The sequence below is a fragment of the Camelus dromedarius genome, chromosome 9 (assembly GCF_036321535.1).
Source record: "Camelus dromedarius isolate mCamDro1 chromosome 9, mCamDro1.pat, whole genome shotgun sequence".
NCBI classification, from domain to species: domain Eukaryota; kingdom Metazoa; phylum Chordata; class Mammalia; order Artiodactyla; family Camelidae; genus Camelus; species Camelus dromedarius.
The window spans coordinates 35,069,521-35,083,236 of NC_087444.1; the positions used below are offsets into that span (position 1 = coordinate 35,069,521).

The 13,716-nt window shown below is 43.2% G+C and overlaps 1 protein-coding gene across 3 annotated transcripts in view; it reads right to left on the reverse strand.

The window, feature by feature from the left end:
- The window catches only part of WWP2 (WW domain containing E3 ubiquitin protein ligase 2), a 118,191-nt gene that overhangs the window by 46,179 nt on the left and 58,296 nt on the right, over nucleotides 1–13,716 (reverse strand). For 2 of the 3 annotated variants that reach the window (XM_031458167.2, XM_010979208.3), the window contains exon 7: nucleotides 3,447–3,574. The exons of the other annotated variant lie outside the window; for it this stretch is intronic. In XM_031458167.2, coding sequence (XP_031314027.1) covers nucleotides 3,447–3,574 — 128 coding nt within the window. The remainder of the gene's footprint in view (nucleotides 1–3,446; nucleotides 3,575–13,716) is intronic. 3 annotated transcript variants of the gene reach the window in all.

Consider the following 13,716-nt stretch of genomic DNA (forward strand, 5'->3'; position numbering starts at 1 on the left):
GCCAATGAATGACACACTTAAAAATGGTTTAAATAAATGGTAAATTTTATGTTATGAGTATTTTACCCCAATTTCAATTTACAGACTACATGAATCTCTAAAACAAACTTCTAAATCTCCACAAAACTAATAACCAGACACTATGAGAAAAGTCGTGTAAGAGAAAAGAAATAGTCAAGCAACTGATAACTGTAGAAATGCAGTGAGGCCAAACAATAAGGTGGCACTTACTACCTGTCAGCAAAATGACAAACCAGCATTTACAAGATCAAGGGGAAAACAAACCTAATATACCAGAAGGAAAATTTTACAATGCCTTACAAGGCCTTACAATGCCTATGATTACTTCAAACCTTTTGGAAGGCAATCTAGTAATATACATTAGACTTTTTAAATTCTTATCCTTTGAATCAGGAACTTCATTCCAGAAGAAACAAAAGTTGCGTGCAAAGATGTTTGCATCAGGATTTTGTTTCACAAAGGGAAATACATAAGGACTGAGAAATGGTTATATGAATTATGGCATATTAACTGCGAAGTAGTACGAGGCCACTAAAAAAAAGTAAATAAGAGGACTACAGGACATGGACACATGTATCAAAAATAATGAAGTGGGAAAGAAAAGAACATTCACAATGCATAATTACAATTGTATGAAATTATTCATAAAGATAGAAGCTAACTCTGAGAGCTTACTAAGTCCCAGGTGCTGTGCTGGACTCTCTATGTTTTATATAATTTATTCCTTATAAGAACCCTATGAGATATACACTCCTGTTTTAATTTTATTAATGAGAAAACAAAGGTCCAACGAGTCACTGGGCCTTATACACATGCTATACACAGGGGACAGAATCTGACTGCAGCCAGTGTGACTCCCAACCTTACATGCATGGAAATCACATTTGAGGGAGGAGTGAGTGAGAGACATAATTTTTTTCTTTTTTGGATAAAGTTTTCAATAAAAAAAATTAGAAAGTAAATCATTGCACACAAGTCTCAGTAAAGTGCTATGGCATTAGCCTAGGTCTCGATCCACCACTTCTAAAACTTAGAAATAATATATTTATACAGACAGGCTGCCATTCACTTTCATTTAACAAAAATGGATACTTTACAGTTGTGACAACATGAAAAAACCACCTGGAACTCGGCTCTGTTTCTGCCCCAAATGTCTTTTTCATGCATAACTGCAGAGCGCAGCCAAAAAGGCTTGCTAAATAAATCTTGTATGTCTTTGGAAACATTTCCTGGAGGCACGGCTCACTACCACCACCATCTTGGAATCGGTCCTCATAGTTCTAACAGCGCCGTATTGACGGACAGTGATGTCCTCAATCAAAGCCTCAACCCGTCTTCTAGCTTTGCACTGCCAAAGAGGGGTCCTCCTGTCTGCTCCCCAAAGGAAAGGTGAGCTCTTTCTATACCCCTTGGATAGACACTGAAGAGCCGACAAAGCCCAGGCTGGCTGGGAAGCAAAGGTGAGCCGTCATCACAGCAGAAAGGAGAGAGACGAGACAGGGGCCAAAGCCTTAGCACTTTAACAGGAACATTCAGCAACTGTCCCTTACAGATGCGTTCTGGGAACAGTCTGCACTTTCAGGTGCAAGCAGCATAAAACATGTCTGAGGCAGTTTGGGGTTACAGATATTTGGCTTTCTGAAGATGCGGCTGGCACCTGCCTTGTCTGCTGAAATACACCATGTTCCTGGAGATAAGGACAATACGCAAAGATTCCTAAAAGTAAGTGTAGGGGAAACAGAGACCTGTTTCAATGTCCAGTAAGAATGACTCAAAGACCGTCACCACATAAAGTCAATCTGCTGATAGTTTTTATAAGAAAAGCAGAGATGGCTGAGGGAAACTGGTATCACAATAACGTAGGCCCCTCGAAGAACAAAGCAGCTGGTGTCACGGCCACGGCATCCAGGTAACCACTTGTTCCAAAAGCCAGTTCCCCTTGCCCATCTGTGAGTGACTTACTCCTCTATGAGTGACTTATTCTTCTAAGAGAAGCATGTTTACTGGTGCTTGTGGAGCTTCAAATGGTTTTCTCTGACACGGTCCATGGCCACCACCCTGCTGTCCCCACCACACAGACGGGCAGTCAGGCCACCCCTAGCTCCTATGACTGGCTGTTCCAGCACTTGGATACGGTGGTTGGCACAAGAGCGCCAAGAGGGCTGAGACAGCAGCCGCTCATACGCCTCGCCTCCAAGCTCATCCTCGTCCTCAAGGCTCAGGGCGAGCCAGACAACTCAATTACTGCAGGCAGGTCCCCAACCGCAGGGAGAAAGTCAGGCCACCGCACCCACAGTGACACAGGCCACTCCTCCCAGCCAGACTGTCACGACAACACGATAACCAGGCACCATAAGCCATCAAAGGGGCTCCGCAGCCCTCATACGGTGCTGCCAGAGAACTGAAAGGCATTAGCAAGTAATCCAAATCGCTTTCCCCTTCTTGATGAGTCTGTCACACAAACGGCGGTAACAGTACCATGGTGACGAGTATCTGCAGAAGCTGTACCGCCCCACATTTCCCATCTTTCATGCCACAGCTCTGCTATTGCAAGGATCTACAGAATTATTTCAACGTCAACTTACTGATTTAAACACCTGCATTTAATCCACCTACAGTTTAAATCGAAGCAAACCTCTGGGTCCCTTCCCACCTGCCCCAAATTAAGACAAATTACCAAATGACCAGCAGTCACAAAAGATTTGACGATCTTCAAGATGTTCAGGAAAAAAAAAACTTTTTTCTTTGTCTTTTTCCTTTTTTAATTCAACACTGTCCCGATGAGACAGAAGAAAAGCATGACAAAAACTGATTTGTGTTGAAATAGGTCCTTCTCCTCCCACTTACTGGAGAAGCAGAACCAAGTACAGAGACTCCTTCCACGTGGCTGTGGAAGGGCTCTCTACTCTCAAAAGGGGCAAATACTCTCCCTGGAACAGGCACAGGAGGCCCCCCAGTGGCAGCTGGGCTTCGCTCCTGGTCCAGCAGCATCCCCACCCACTCGACAGCATGGCCATCTTCTCTAAGCCAGCTCTTAACGATAGTTAAAGACTTCTTTCTTCCTAGTCTGATCATTTCCTTAAATTAAGGAAATTTTTTAAAGTGTCATGGATAAATAAGATACTCTCCCCACCAGGAAATCCAACATCGATAAGAAAGAAATCTAAAAATCAATACTCTCTTATTTCTGTGCAAAGGAAGATTTTAGAAGAGCCACGTGGAGAATAACTTTGGCTGTGCAGGATATGCCAGAGAGAAAAGAAGATGGGTCATGGAGAGACTGATGGATTCAAATTCCATCTCAGTATGGGAGTCACCTCTCGCCCACCCTGCGTTCTGACACAGCAGGCAGAGCCCCAGCTCCAGGCGAGAACAGGTAAGAGGACACGCTTTAGTCTGGGCTGGTGCTCTGCAATGTCACTCACCTGTGCCATTGGCCAAGCCACTGTGGCTTGGGTTCTTGACGGGCTGGTGGTGCCGGCTGCTAGTACTGGGGCTCTGCTCGCCGGTTGTTGTGGCTGTTCTGGCCGAACCACCTGAATGTCTGTGCGTCCTGGGGGTTCAAAGTATAAAGCAGACAGATATAAGTCACTGTGGAAAAGAAAGGAGTGTGCCCCACTGAAGTCACCATATTCCCTCTCTTGCTATTTATGGGAAATCAACCCTGTAATAGTCCTTCTTGTCTTTGACTTGACAGAAGCTGGCCCCGAACAGAGAGATCCAGGTAAGCTCCCTTCTTGGTAAAAGCACAGAAGGCAATTTTGGGTAAACTTTTCCACTTGAAGTAAACAAATCCAGAGTGAACTGCACCCGCATCTGAAATAACTGGCAAAATATCCTGTGACCATCACAGTATTTTTATTGGGCTTGAATGTAAGAAATAAACAAGAACCACTGGACGGACTACAGATGACATATTTCTACTGTTAGCCAAAAAAAAGAGCCCCAAACTTACTCAAATCCATTTTCTTTACAGCCAGAAACAAGCTTCCCTTGGCCATAAAGGTCAAGGGGCATTAGACCACTTCAGCCAACATGTACTTGACATGTTTTATCTAGAAAAGGTGACTCTGGTCCATGCAAGTAAATGAGGAACAATGCAGAGAGGGATCCATCCCACAAGGAAAATGGTGGGATCCAGCAGCAAAGAATCCGTCTGACGTCTTCAGAGAACACAAGGCAACAGGTGGTATGTGTTCTCATGGTCCGGTCGTGGCTTGACTTCATTCACTCAATGAAAATGTCACAGCTCCCCTGGTCTTCGGTTTCAGTTTTGTCAAAGGAGATTATTCTACTACTTAATCATTACATACTACTTTTCAATAGTGAGATGATTCAAATACTACCCAGTGAAGAAAAGACCACCCCCTCCATGCAGAGAAACAGAGGTCCGGAGAACAATTTATAACCGTGGAACACAGGGCAGTGAAGATATCACCAACAATAAACTGAAAACAATGACTACGGAAGTTAATGTGCACTGAGCTAGAACATCATGCTCCAGGTACCTGTGGTGCGCTGTGCACTTTACATGTTACCATCTCATTTAACATGGCAACCCTAGAGGAAGCTTACTATTATCATGCCCATTTTACAGATGAGAAAACAGACATCAAGAAAAGTAAGCAATGGAGCAAAGACTCAAAGCCAGGTGCTCTAAGGTCAAGAGCCCATGCTCTTTGGTTGAAGGCTGGGGGGTGGGAAACCTGGGACTTAGGCTTAATCCCTTCCAGGCTATTCATTCACTGGTCACTTGGCCAATGGTAAGATGAAGACCCTAGTAAAGAGAGTTCCCCGACTGGGAGGCTCTATACCCACCCAGAACACCTCTCCTGGTGAGACTCTCTGGTCCAGTATGTTGGGACAAACCTACAGCACAACAAACTCAGGTTCCTAGGGGAGTCAGAAGTGCCCCCAACGGCTACCATCTCCAGCAAGATGGGTACAAACCAAAATGTTCACAGTGATTATCTTGGGAAGCTGGGTATGTGGGTGCCTTTAGTTTTTCCTTTTGTGCTTTTCTAGGTTTTTCTCTGCTTTTCTACTTTTGAGCAAGGGAAAAAACACAATTATTTAAAAAGAAAAAAAGTTTTTTTCTTGGGCCAAAACAGAAGAAGAGAAGGATGAATAAGGAGATGGAGAAGAGGAGGAGGAGAAGAAAGATGAGGAGGAGGAGGAGGAGAGACCTAGCAAAGCCCAGAGTCCTTCATACCTTAAGCCTGTGTGGCAGTTAAAAATGGAGAGAGGGCACAACTGAGCTATGGAAATAAAGATTTAATTTGGACTCTCTTTTTCCATCTTGTTTTTCCCTGAGCTAATTTTATAAATCAAAAGCTGTCAACCACACCTCAGTCAAGAAAAATATCTCAGTGTCCCCACTTCATGGGAAGAAACATTAGGATTGAGCAGTTTACCACAATCGAAAGCAGGATGAGTATAGACTAGTTCCAAAGGGAAAGACAGTCTCTAGCCACTGGTGAATGTGTATATATGTGTTGAGGGCAGAGAGCTTGAGAGAGATAAAATTGCTTAATAGAAGGTTTGTGTCAGCCAACCCCCTTAAAAGGACAAAAAAAAAAAAAAAAAAAAAAGCCTCTGTGATTCGGTACTTACAGCCCATGGCAGAGGGCTGCGACCCTCAAGGCATGGCAGGCCATGTGGGGCAGCACAGAAAATGCGACATCAGTTGTGTCACATGCACGGGCTCTGTGATTACTTCTAGTCCCCTAGGCTCCCTGTCCCTCTGCAGAGCAGCTGGGCATGACAACAGGGTGGGTCCCCTTACTCTCCTGGCCCCTCCCTCCCTTCCCCAAAAGGGCATGTGGTTAGAGTTGAGAGAGAATACTTTCAGAAACATTTAACCACTAATGACAGCAGCTTACCCTGAATGACAGGCTGGAGCAGAGCCGGGATTAGCCCTAAACTAGGGGCAGCTGGGACCACTTTGCGTGAATTGCTGCCTCCCTGCCCGTGGCCCACAGCCACCCTACTACCCATCCACCGTGCACACGCACACGCACACGTGCACACACACCCTCCCTTCCCCCAAATTCTTCGCTTGCCCTAAATCTGGAGTTTCCACTTTTTCCCTCTTGAATTACCAGTAAAATAAGACTCTCAGAAGGAGGAGAAAGCCTCAACATTTAAGGAAAATCTTCTCTTCAGGAGTTTCTTCTTTTGGAGGACTCACTCAGCCCTTAGAAGATGGGACTGTGTCATGATTAAAAGCTGGCCCAAATGCTGAAACCACACACCATAAGCCAAAAGAAGATCAGGACAAAAGCAGGGCGATGGGGTGGGGATGAACTGGGCTCCACCACAGGCAGCCTGGCTTTGGCTCTGGCCATGACTTCAACCTTGGCCTGATCCCTCCACCATTTTGGGGGTGGGGGAGGAGTTATGCAGGCCTGGGGCGGTCGGAAGGAGGCAGAACGGCAGAATTCCACAAATGGTCTCACATCACCCAGTTACAGAGATACAGCTCTCATTACAGCCTGTACGCCTTACAGTGCTGGTGTGGACTTACCTAAGTTCCTCCCTTAGAAACTGAGGTCTCCCTAAAAAAATGCTAGTCAAGGTCAGGGCCCTGGGATTCTCTCTCCACACTCTGGAAAGCAGGTAAGGTCCCCAGGAAAGGGCTCTTTGCTGCTCCTTGCCATTCAAGCTTTGACATTCACAGTGCTGGCCTAAGTCCTGAGCTAACCCTCAGAGCCACAGCCTTGGATGCCATGGGACATCCTGCATTGCCCTTCATGAAGGTATTCATCGAACTGCATTCAGTCATTATTTTCTGAGCACTAGGCCCTATTCTAGGGCTAGCAACAAAACAGAGAGTCCCTGATCTCAAGGAGCTTACATCTTAGTGGACATGCAGTGATCTGTAATTCTGCTCAGACACACCTGCATCACACCCGACAGTGCTGCTGTGTGGGGGCCACTTGGTAAGTGAGTGAGCCTGGCTGACAACTTGGCATTGTCACCCAGTGCAGCTCTGCTGATCATCATCATATAGGTAATAGTTTGTGGAGTAATTAAACAAGACAAAACTCTGTTTCTTTGTGTTTAAAAAAAAAAAAAAAAGCCAGCCCTAGCATCAACGATGTCAATGAAAACAAAATGAAGAGGGAAAAAAGTGATGGCTCACAAGACAGAAAAAAAATTTTTTTTTGCTAAATTAAAAAATGGAATTCAAGATTTGATGGTGGCTCAGAATCTGAGATTGACAAGCGTATCATACCCTTTATGAGGAAATTGATTTAAAAAGCCACTGGCAGGTTCAAAATTCAAAACTCTTGCTCTTCCAAAGGTACTATCAAGAAAATGAAAAGACAATCATTAGACTGTGAAAAATTATTTGCAAAATACCTATGTGATTCAAAAACTTCTATCTAGAATATTAAAAAAAAAAAACTCTCAAAACTCAGCAATTAAAAAAACCCCAAAATTTATATATATATATATGTATATACATATATATATATGTAAATCAAAAGATTTTAGAAGCAAAGATCTATAAATGACAAATAGGCACATGAAAGATGCTCAACACCATTAGTTACTTGGGAAATGCAAATTAAAACCACAATGAAAAAAAATTAAAAAAATTTTTAAAAAACCACAATGAGATACCATGATACAACTGTTAGAATGGACAAAGTAAAAAAACCAACCAAACAAGCAAGAAACAAAAAAACACCTAACAGCAACAAGTGCTGACAAGAACACAAAGCACCTGGGACTCTCAAACATTGCTGGAGGGAACACAACATGGTACTACCATTTTGAAAAACAGTTTGGCAGCTTCTTATGAAATCAAACATGCACTTAGCATACAAACTGCCAATCCTACTCCCAGGTATTTATCCAAGAGAAACAAAAACATGTTTACACAAAACCTGTACGCAAATGTTTATAGTGAATTTATTCATAATTTCCAAAACTGTAAACCCCTCAAAATGGTGAATGAATAGACAGACTGTGGTAAACCACACAGTAAAATACTACTCAGCAAATAAAAGGAATGAACTACTGATGCATGCAGCAACATAGATGAATCACAAATGCATCATGCTAAGTGGAAGAAGACAGACAAAGAAGGCTACAGAGTATATCATTCCATTTTTATGACATGTAGGAAAAGGAAAAACTGTTGGGAAAGAAAACAATTAGTATTTGCGTGTAGGTGGAGAAAGAAGTAGGGGCTGACTACAAAGGGGCAGGAGGGAACTTTTCCAGGAGATGAAACTTTCTACATCTTGATTATGGTAGTGGTTACCAGCCTATACTTTTGTCAAATCCCACACAACTGTATACTGCATAGGGTGCATTTTACTGCATGTGAATTATACCTCCATAAACCTAACTTAATAATTTTAAAAAGCAGTTTATGTGTTTCAGTCACTGCAAAAACAGCTCATCACATGAGAAAAAATTAACATAAGCAAAAGTTTTTTTAAAGGTAGGTAACTTACAGTATGAGGATATGCTAAAACAAACAAACAAACAAAAACCCACCCAGAAAGCAAAATCCTTGGTGAGAATGTGAGTTAATCAATACTCAGGACTCTACAAACACTCTGTATTAATAAATACAAAGATTCTTCAAAGCCTGGGGACACATCTCTCCCAAATGTCAAGAATTCATGGCTGACCAGATACCAAGTGCCAAGCATATTTTTCTATCTTGGTAAAAGAGGCCCAGAATGCTAAAGGGAGGTTCTTCGACCTCAGAATTCTGGTCCATTAGTATTCAAGCTCAGCAAGAGAAGTTCCAGGATGAAACCACTGATAGTCGGTTTTCATTCCATTAAAAAAAAAAAAAAAAAAAAGACACAAGTTAAAATTGCTTAATAAACTTAAAACTCTTCTCACATTCCAGTCCAGGGAATCCATGTTTGCCTGGATGACTACAACCACGAGGCGGCTGTCCTGCCCCTCCTCCAAGTCCTCTTAACTGGGCATTGTCTTTTAATAGCAGCATGGAAACAAAACTGAGTGAGGCTGGGCCGGTTTCCAGTAAAGAACCAGAAGGAAAAAAAATAATAATAACCAGCCACTTAAAATAGAGGCATGGAGAAAAAATGGGAAGCAGTGATGGGAAAAGAAAAGGTTTCCACCATTCAGAGAGGCATCAATCAGCAAACCTGCTCCCACCTACACCCTCCTCAAGTCTTCTCATTCAAAAGTGGATGGGGAAGAGGGGGAAGGGGGGGGGGAAGAGGAGAGGTGAAAAGGGAAAGGCGCAATTAGAGTTAAAAATGGGACCATTCGAGTCATTCCAAGGGTAATTTACGGCTCCACTCCACACCCTGCCTCTAGCTACCAGCCTCCAAAATGACAGGAAAGGTAAAAATAAATCTGCTGTCAAGTCCATTCTACACTACAGAGAGACAAGTGACTGACTTGGGCCCAACCTGGGGTACAGAGCAATCTTCTCAATGGTGGCAGCTTTTTGAGACTGAAAAATTCACTTTAACAGAGAATATACAAATGTGGACTCATCTCATCTCATTCCAGGTTGAATGTCGGGCTTTACTGAAGAGAATGCTCAAACATCCTCCCAAACTTGAAAGAGAGCTGAAGTCCAAGGGAAGCAGTCACGGTCTCACCCTGCCCCACCCCCGCTCAGGGCAGCAGTGGATGACCCTCGGGTTCCGTGACTGTAGGCGGCAGCCTGTGACTTATCTGTCCCATGTCCTGAGATGGTACAAGGGCACAGGATGCTTGAGCAGCTCAGGCAGGCAGCAAGGTGGGCATGACCCTCCACTCACCTGCAGGGGGCAGTGGCCTGGGACTGACCCCGAAAGGAATGCGGAGCTGCAACTTCAGGTACAGGGGCGGGGGTGGGGGGCAGAAAAGTATTTCCACCTTCTTCCCACGGGCATCAGGTCTGGTGTGAACCTGGACCAGTCCCAGACCCTGTGGTACCAGGGATGACAGTATATTGGGGCGTTATTTCTAAGCGTTCTGACACAAGTCCCAAAAGCAAGAATTCAGCAGGAGGGAAGTAACCTCCTAAAAGAACATGCTCAACGGACACTCCTCCAAACCTCCCTCTAAACTCCTCCCGAGGAAAATTCAGAGCCTTTGCTGATCTACTTGCCTGGCACACTCTTCTCTGGACTTTTCACCCGGCTGGCTCCTCATCCAAATCGTCATCTAAATGTTCCTCGTCTCCCAGGCTGCACTCAATTCCCTTGAAGTCTCTCGTGTAGCATCCTAACCTAGTCCTTGACAGCACTCCTATCTGCAATGATAAGTTTACTTGTTTAACGTCTGACATCAACAAGGTCCATGGTGGGGGACCATGTCTGTTTTGTGTACCTTTGTACAACCGGCACTGAGCATGTGCTTGGCCCCACAGTAGGCATATAAAAACATCTGCTGAATGAATAAAAGAAGCAAGCTATGAAATAAATACAAAAGCACTCTTGGGCCTGTAATCTCTAATACTTCCCATGTTCTTGGCAATCCAGTCTCTCCTCACCTCCCCATCTCCCACCACTCTTTTACAGAATGGAATCCACACCGAGATGGAATCCACAATATACCAGGCACTGAGAGTGTCAGAACTACTGTCTTCCAGAAAGATTAGCCCTCAATATCATGTATAAACATTCTCCCTTAACAGGATCTAGAAATAAAAATCATTAGACTTATTTTGTGCCAATATATCTACTAAAACTACAAGACAATCTCCAAATCCAACCAAATTTTATTTATCATGGGGTTTTTTTGTTGCTGTTCTAGCTATAATTTTCAAGCACTCTCCAAGAGGTAAAGTCTAGGCAAGTGATTAAACAGGAGAATTAAGAAGGATACTTTCTGTGGTAGGCATAATTTCTGAGATGCTCCTCCTCCAAAGACCCTAATGTCTAAAGCCAGGGAAAATGATGACATATCACACCCCTGATTATGTTGTATTATATGGCAAACACTATTATCATATATGATGTATAATAATATATGATAATATTATGGTATTATATGGCACAGTTGACCTTAAGAAAGGGAGACCATCTAATGACATCATCTCCCAAAAGCAGAGCACTTTCTCTAGCAATTGTCAGAAGTGGAGGGCAGAAGAGAAAATCAGAGATTCAAAGCACAAGGGAAATATGACACACCCTTGCCAGCTAGAAGATGGTAGGGTGGGGGCCGCACATATGAGAAGGAAAGTGGGTGACCTTAAGGAGCTGAGTGAGGCCCCAATTGATAGCAAGCAAGGAAATGGGGACGTCAGTCCTACAACTGCAGGTGACTGAATTCAGTCAATGACTCGAACAAGCTTTGAAGCAAATTCTACCATAGTTTCCAGATAAGCAAGCAGCCCTGCTGATGCCTTGATTTTGGCCTCGCGAGACACTTAGGAGACCAGCCAGCCAGCCACAATGTCCTGGTCTTCTGACCTACGGAATTGTGAGCTAATACGTGATGCTGTTTTAAGCCCTAAATCTGTGGTGACTTATTACACAGCAATTGAAGACGAACACATCCCCTCAATACAAATAAATATCCATTTCCACAGAAGAAGATATTAACTTTCAAACATACCATTAGGCAATAGCTTCGGCCTGAATTCCTGCCGGGCACCCCACCTCACTCTAGGTAGAGGGCCTTACACAGAGATGGCAACGCCCTACAGATTCAGGGCTCATGTCATAGGGATGATGTCCTTCATAAGACACACACATTCCTAACATTTAAGGATCACTTGGGGGTTTGAACGGCTATACATACGTGAGACATTAGTGTTCTTAGTGAGTAAGTGACACTTTTCTGGTGGGATTCAGGCACAAGGACTTCACACATTCTTTTTCCAAACAAGACATGTGTCAACATGTCTCTGACTCCAATGTTAACCTTAAAAGTTGAGAGAATTTGAAAAGAACAGTCCATGAAAAGGGTTCAAAGTGAAAATATCAATCATAAAGGGAAAAACAGATGGAACATGAGAGACTGAGGAGGCAGTGGGAACCCACCAGGCTCCTGGCGGTTAGGCCAAGCCTTGGAACGCACAAGGCCATCCTGATAAAAAGCCCTCCCTGTACCCAGTGCCCCTGAAATTATCACTTCTCAGAAGCCGAGGTGCCAAGGAATGTAAACCAGTAGCAAGACCCACCCTGAAGTTCTGGCAAGTGAGAAGCAGGAACACAAGACTCTTTCAACTCAAGTATTTACTGAACTGCTGCTACGTGCAGCGAGGCACCACTCTAGGCCCTGGTAGGGATACAAGACCCAGAAGGCCCAGGTGAGTTTGCCTGAGCACGCAGCACCGCTGCTGCTATGGCCCTCCTCCCTTCCAAAAAAAGAGTGCTTTAGATGGAAGACGAAAAGCTCACTCCTCAGGGGTCCCCAGTCTATCGTTCCTTTCTAAGTGTAAAGCGAAATCGTATGATGTGATTTAAAATAAAGCTCTCGGCTTACCTTTTTTAAAAAGGTCAGATTTTTGAGGTAAAATTATAAAAAAAAAAAAAAAAGGAACAAAACCAATTATGTCCTAATCTCTCTTTCTCCTTCACCAAATGTCAGTTATTCACACCATATCCCACTCTAGATTTTCACTAATCTCATTTTTTAAATTGTTGTCATTTTCTCATTAAAAAGTTGTACCTTTAAACGCCATTTATAAGCACACGAAGTGGACCCAACACATAGGCGTGCTATCAAAGTCCAAGTAAGGCCCAAGTCCAAACAGAAAATCTTCAGACAGGGAGCCAGGGGAGGAGTTTCTGTTTTCTTTACACCATTAGGTGCAGAATTCCACACTCCATTATTGAATAATCAGTGAGCCAAAGATACCTTCAACATATCACGACAAAGAAAAGGCAGGTCCAAACACCGGCTTACAGTGGAAAGTTAGCTTAGCAAAAGGAAACCAAAAGGGCAGGAGAGAGAGCAATTAAAAGGCAAGATGATGAAAAAAGATCATCTTTGAAGAAAAGAGATCAAGAACTACAAGAAATATAACCATGACAGTTTAAAGACAAAAGGTATCGTATTGGTTTGGGTTTTTCTTCAATCTTTTTTTTTTCCCTCCTATCGGTTTTTGTGAGGACTCTTCTTGTATTTTGAAGTAAGAGATAGTCTGCCAAAGTTCAGTAGGTGTTCTGTGTGAATTAATGGGTCTGCAAAGGTAATTCTCAGTATATTCGTGGGAGGGGGTGAGTTGTGTGTCCTTCTACTCTGCCATCTTGGCACCCTCCCCCTTCAATCTTGTTTTTAAAATGAAGTATAGGCAACATACAATATTTTACTAGTTTCAGGCATATAACATAGTGGTTGGACATTTACAGACATCCCAAACTGATCACCACAATAAGGTGAGTAACCATCTGTCACCATACAAAGTGATTACGATAGTATTGACAATTTTCCCTGCGCTGTACGTTACATCCCCATGGCTGGCTTATTTCATAACTGGAAGTTTTTACCTCTTAATCCCCTTCACATATTTCTCTCAACCTCCCACAACCCCCTCATACTGTTGGTTTTTTTTTAAATCCAGTTAAATGCTATTGTGAGCAACACCATCTAAAATATAAGCACCCGAAAGGCTGAAATGAAATGGATGGGGAGAAATATCCCCAGAAAATATAAAACAGAAGGAAGTTGAGGAAGTTACACTAATGTCAAACCAAACAGATTTTTTAAATGATTTTTAAAATTCAGGCAAAATTTACATATATTTAAAAT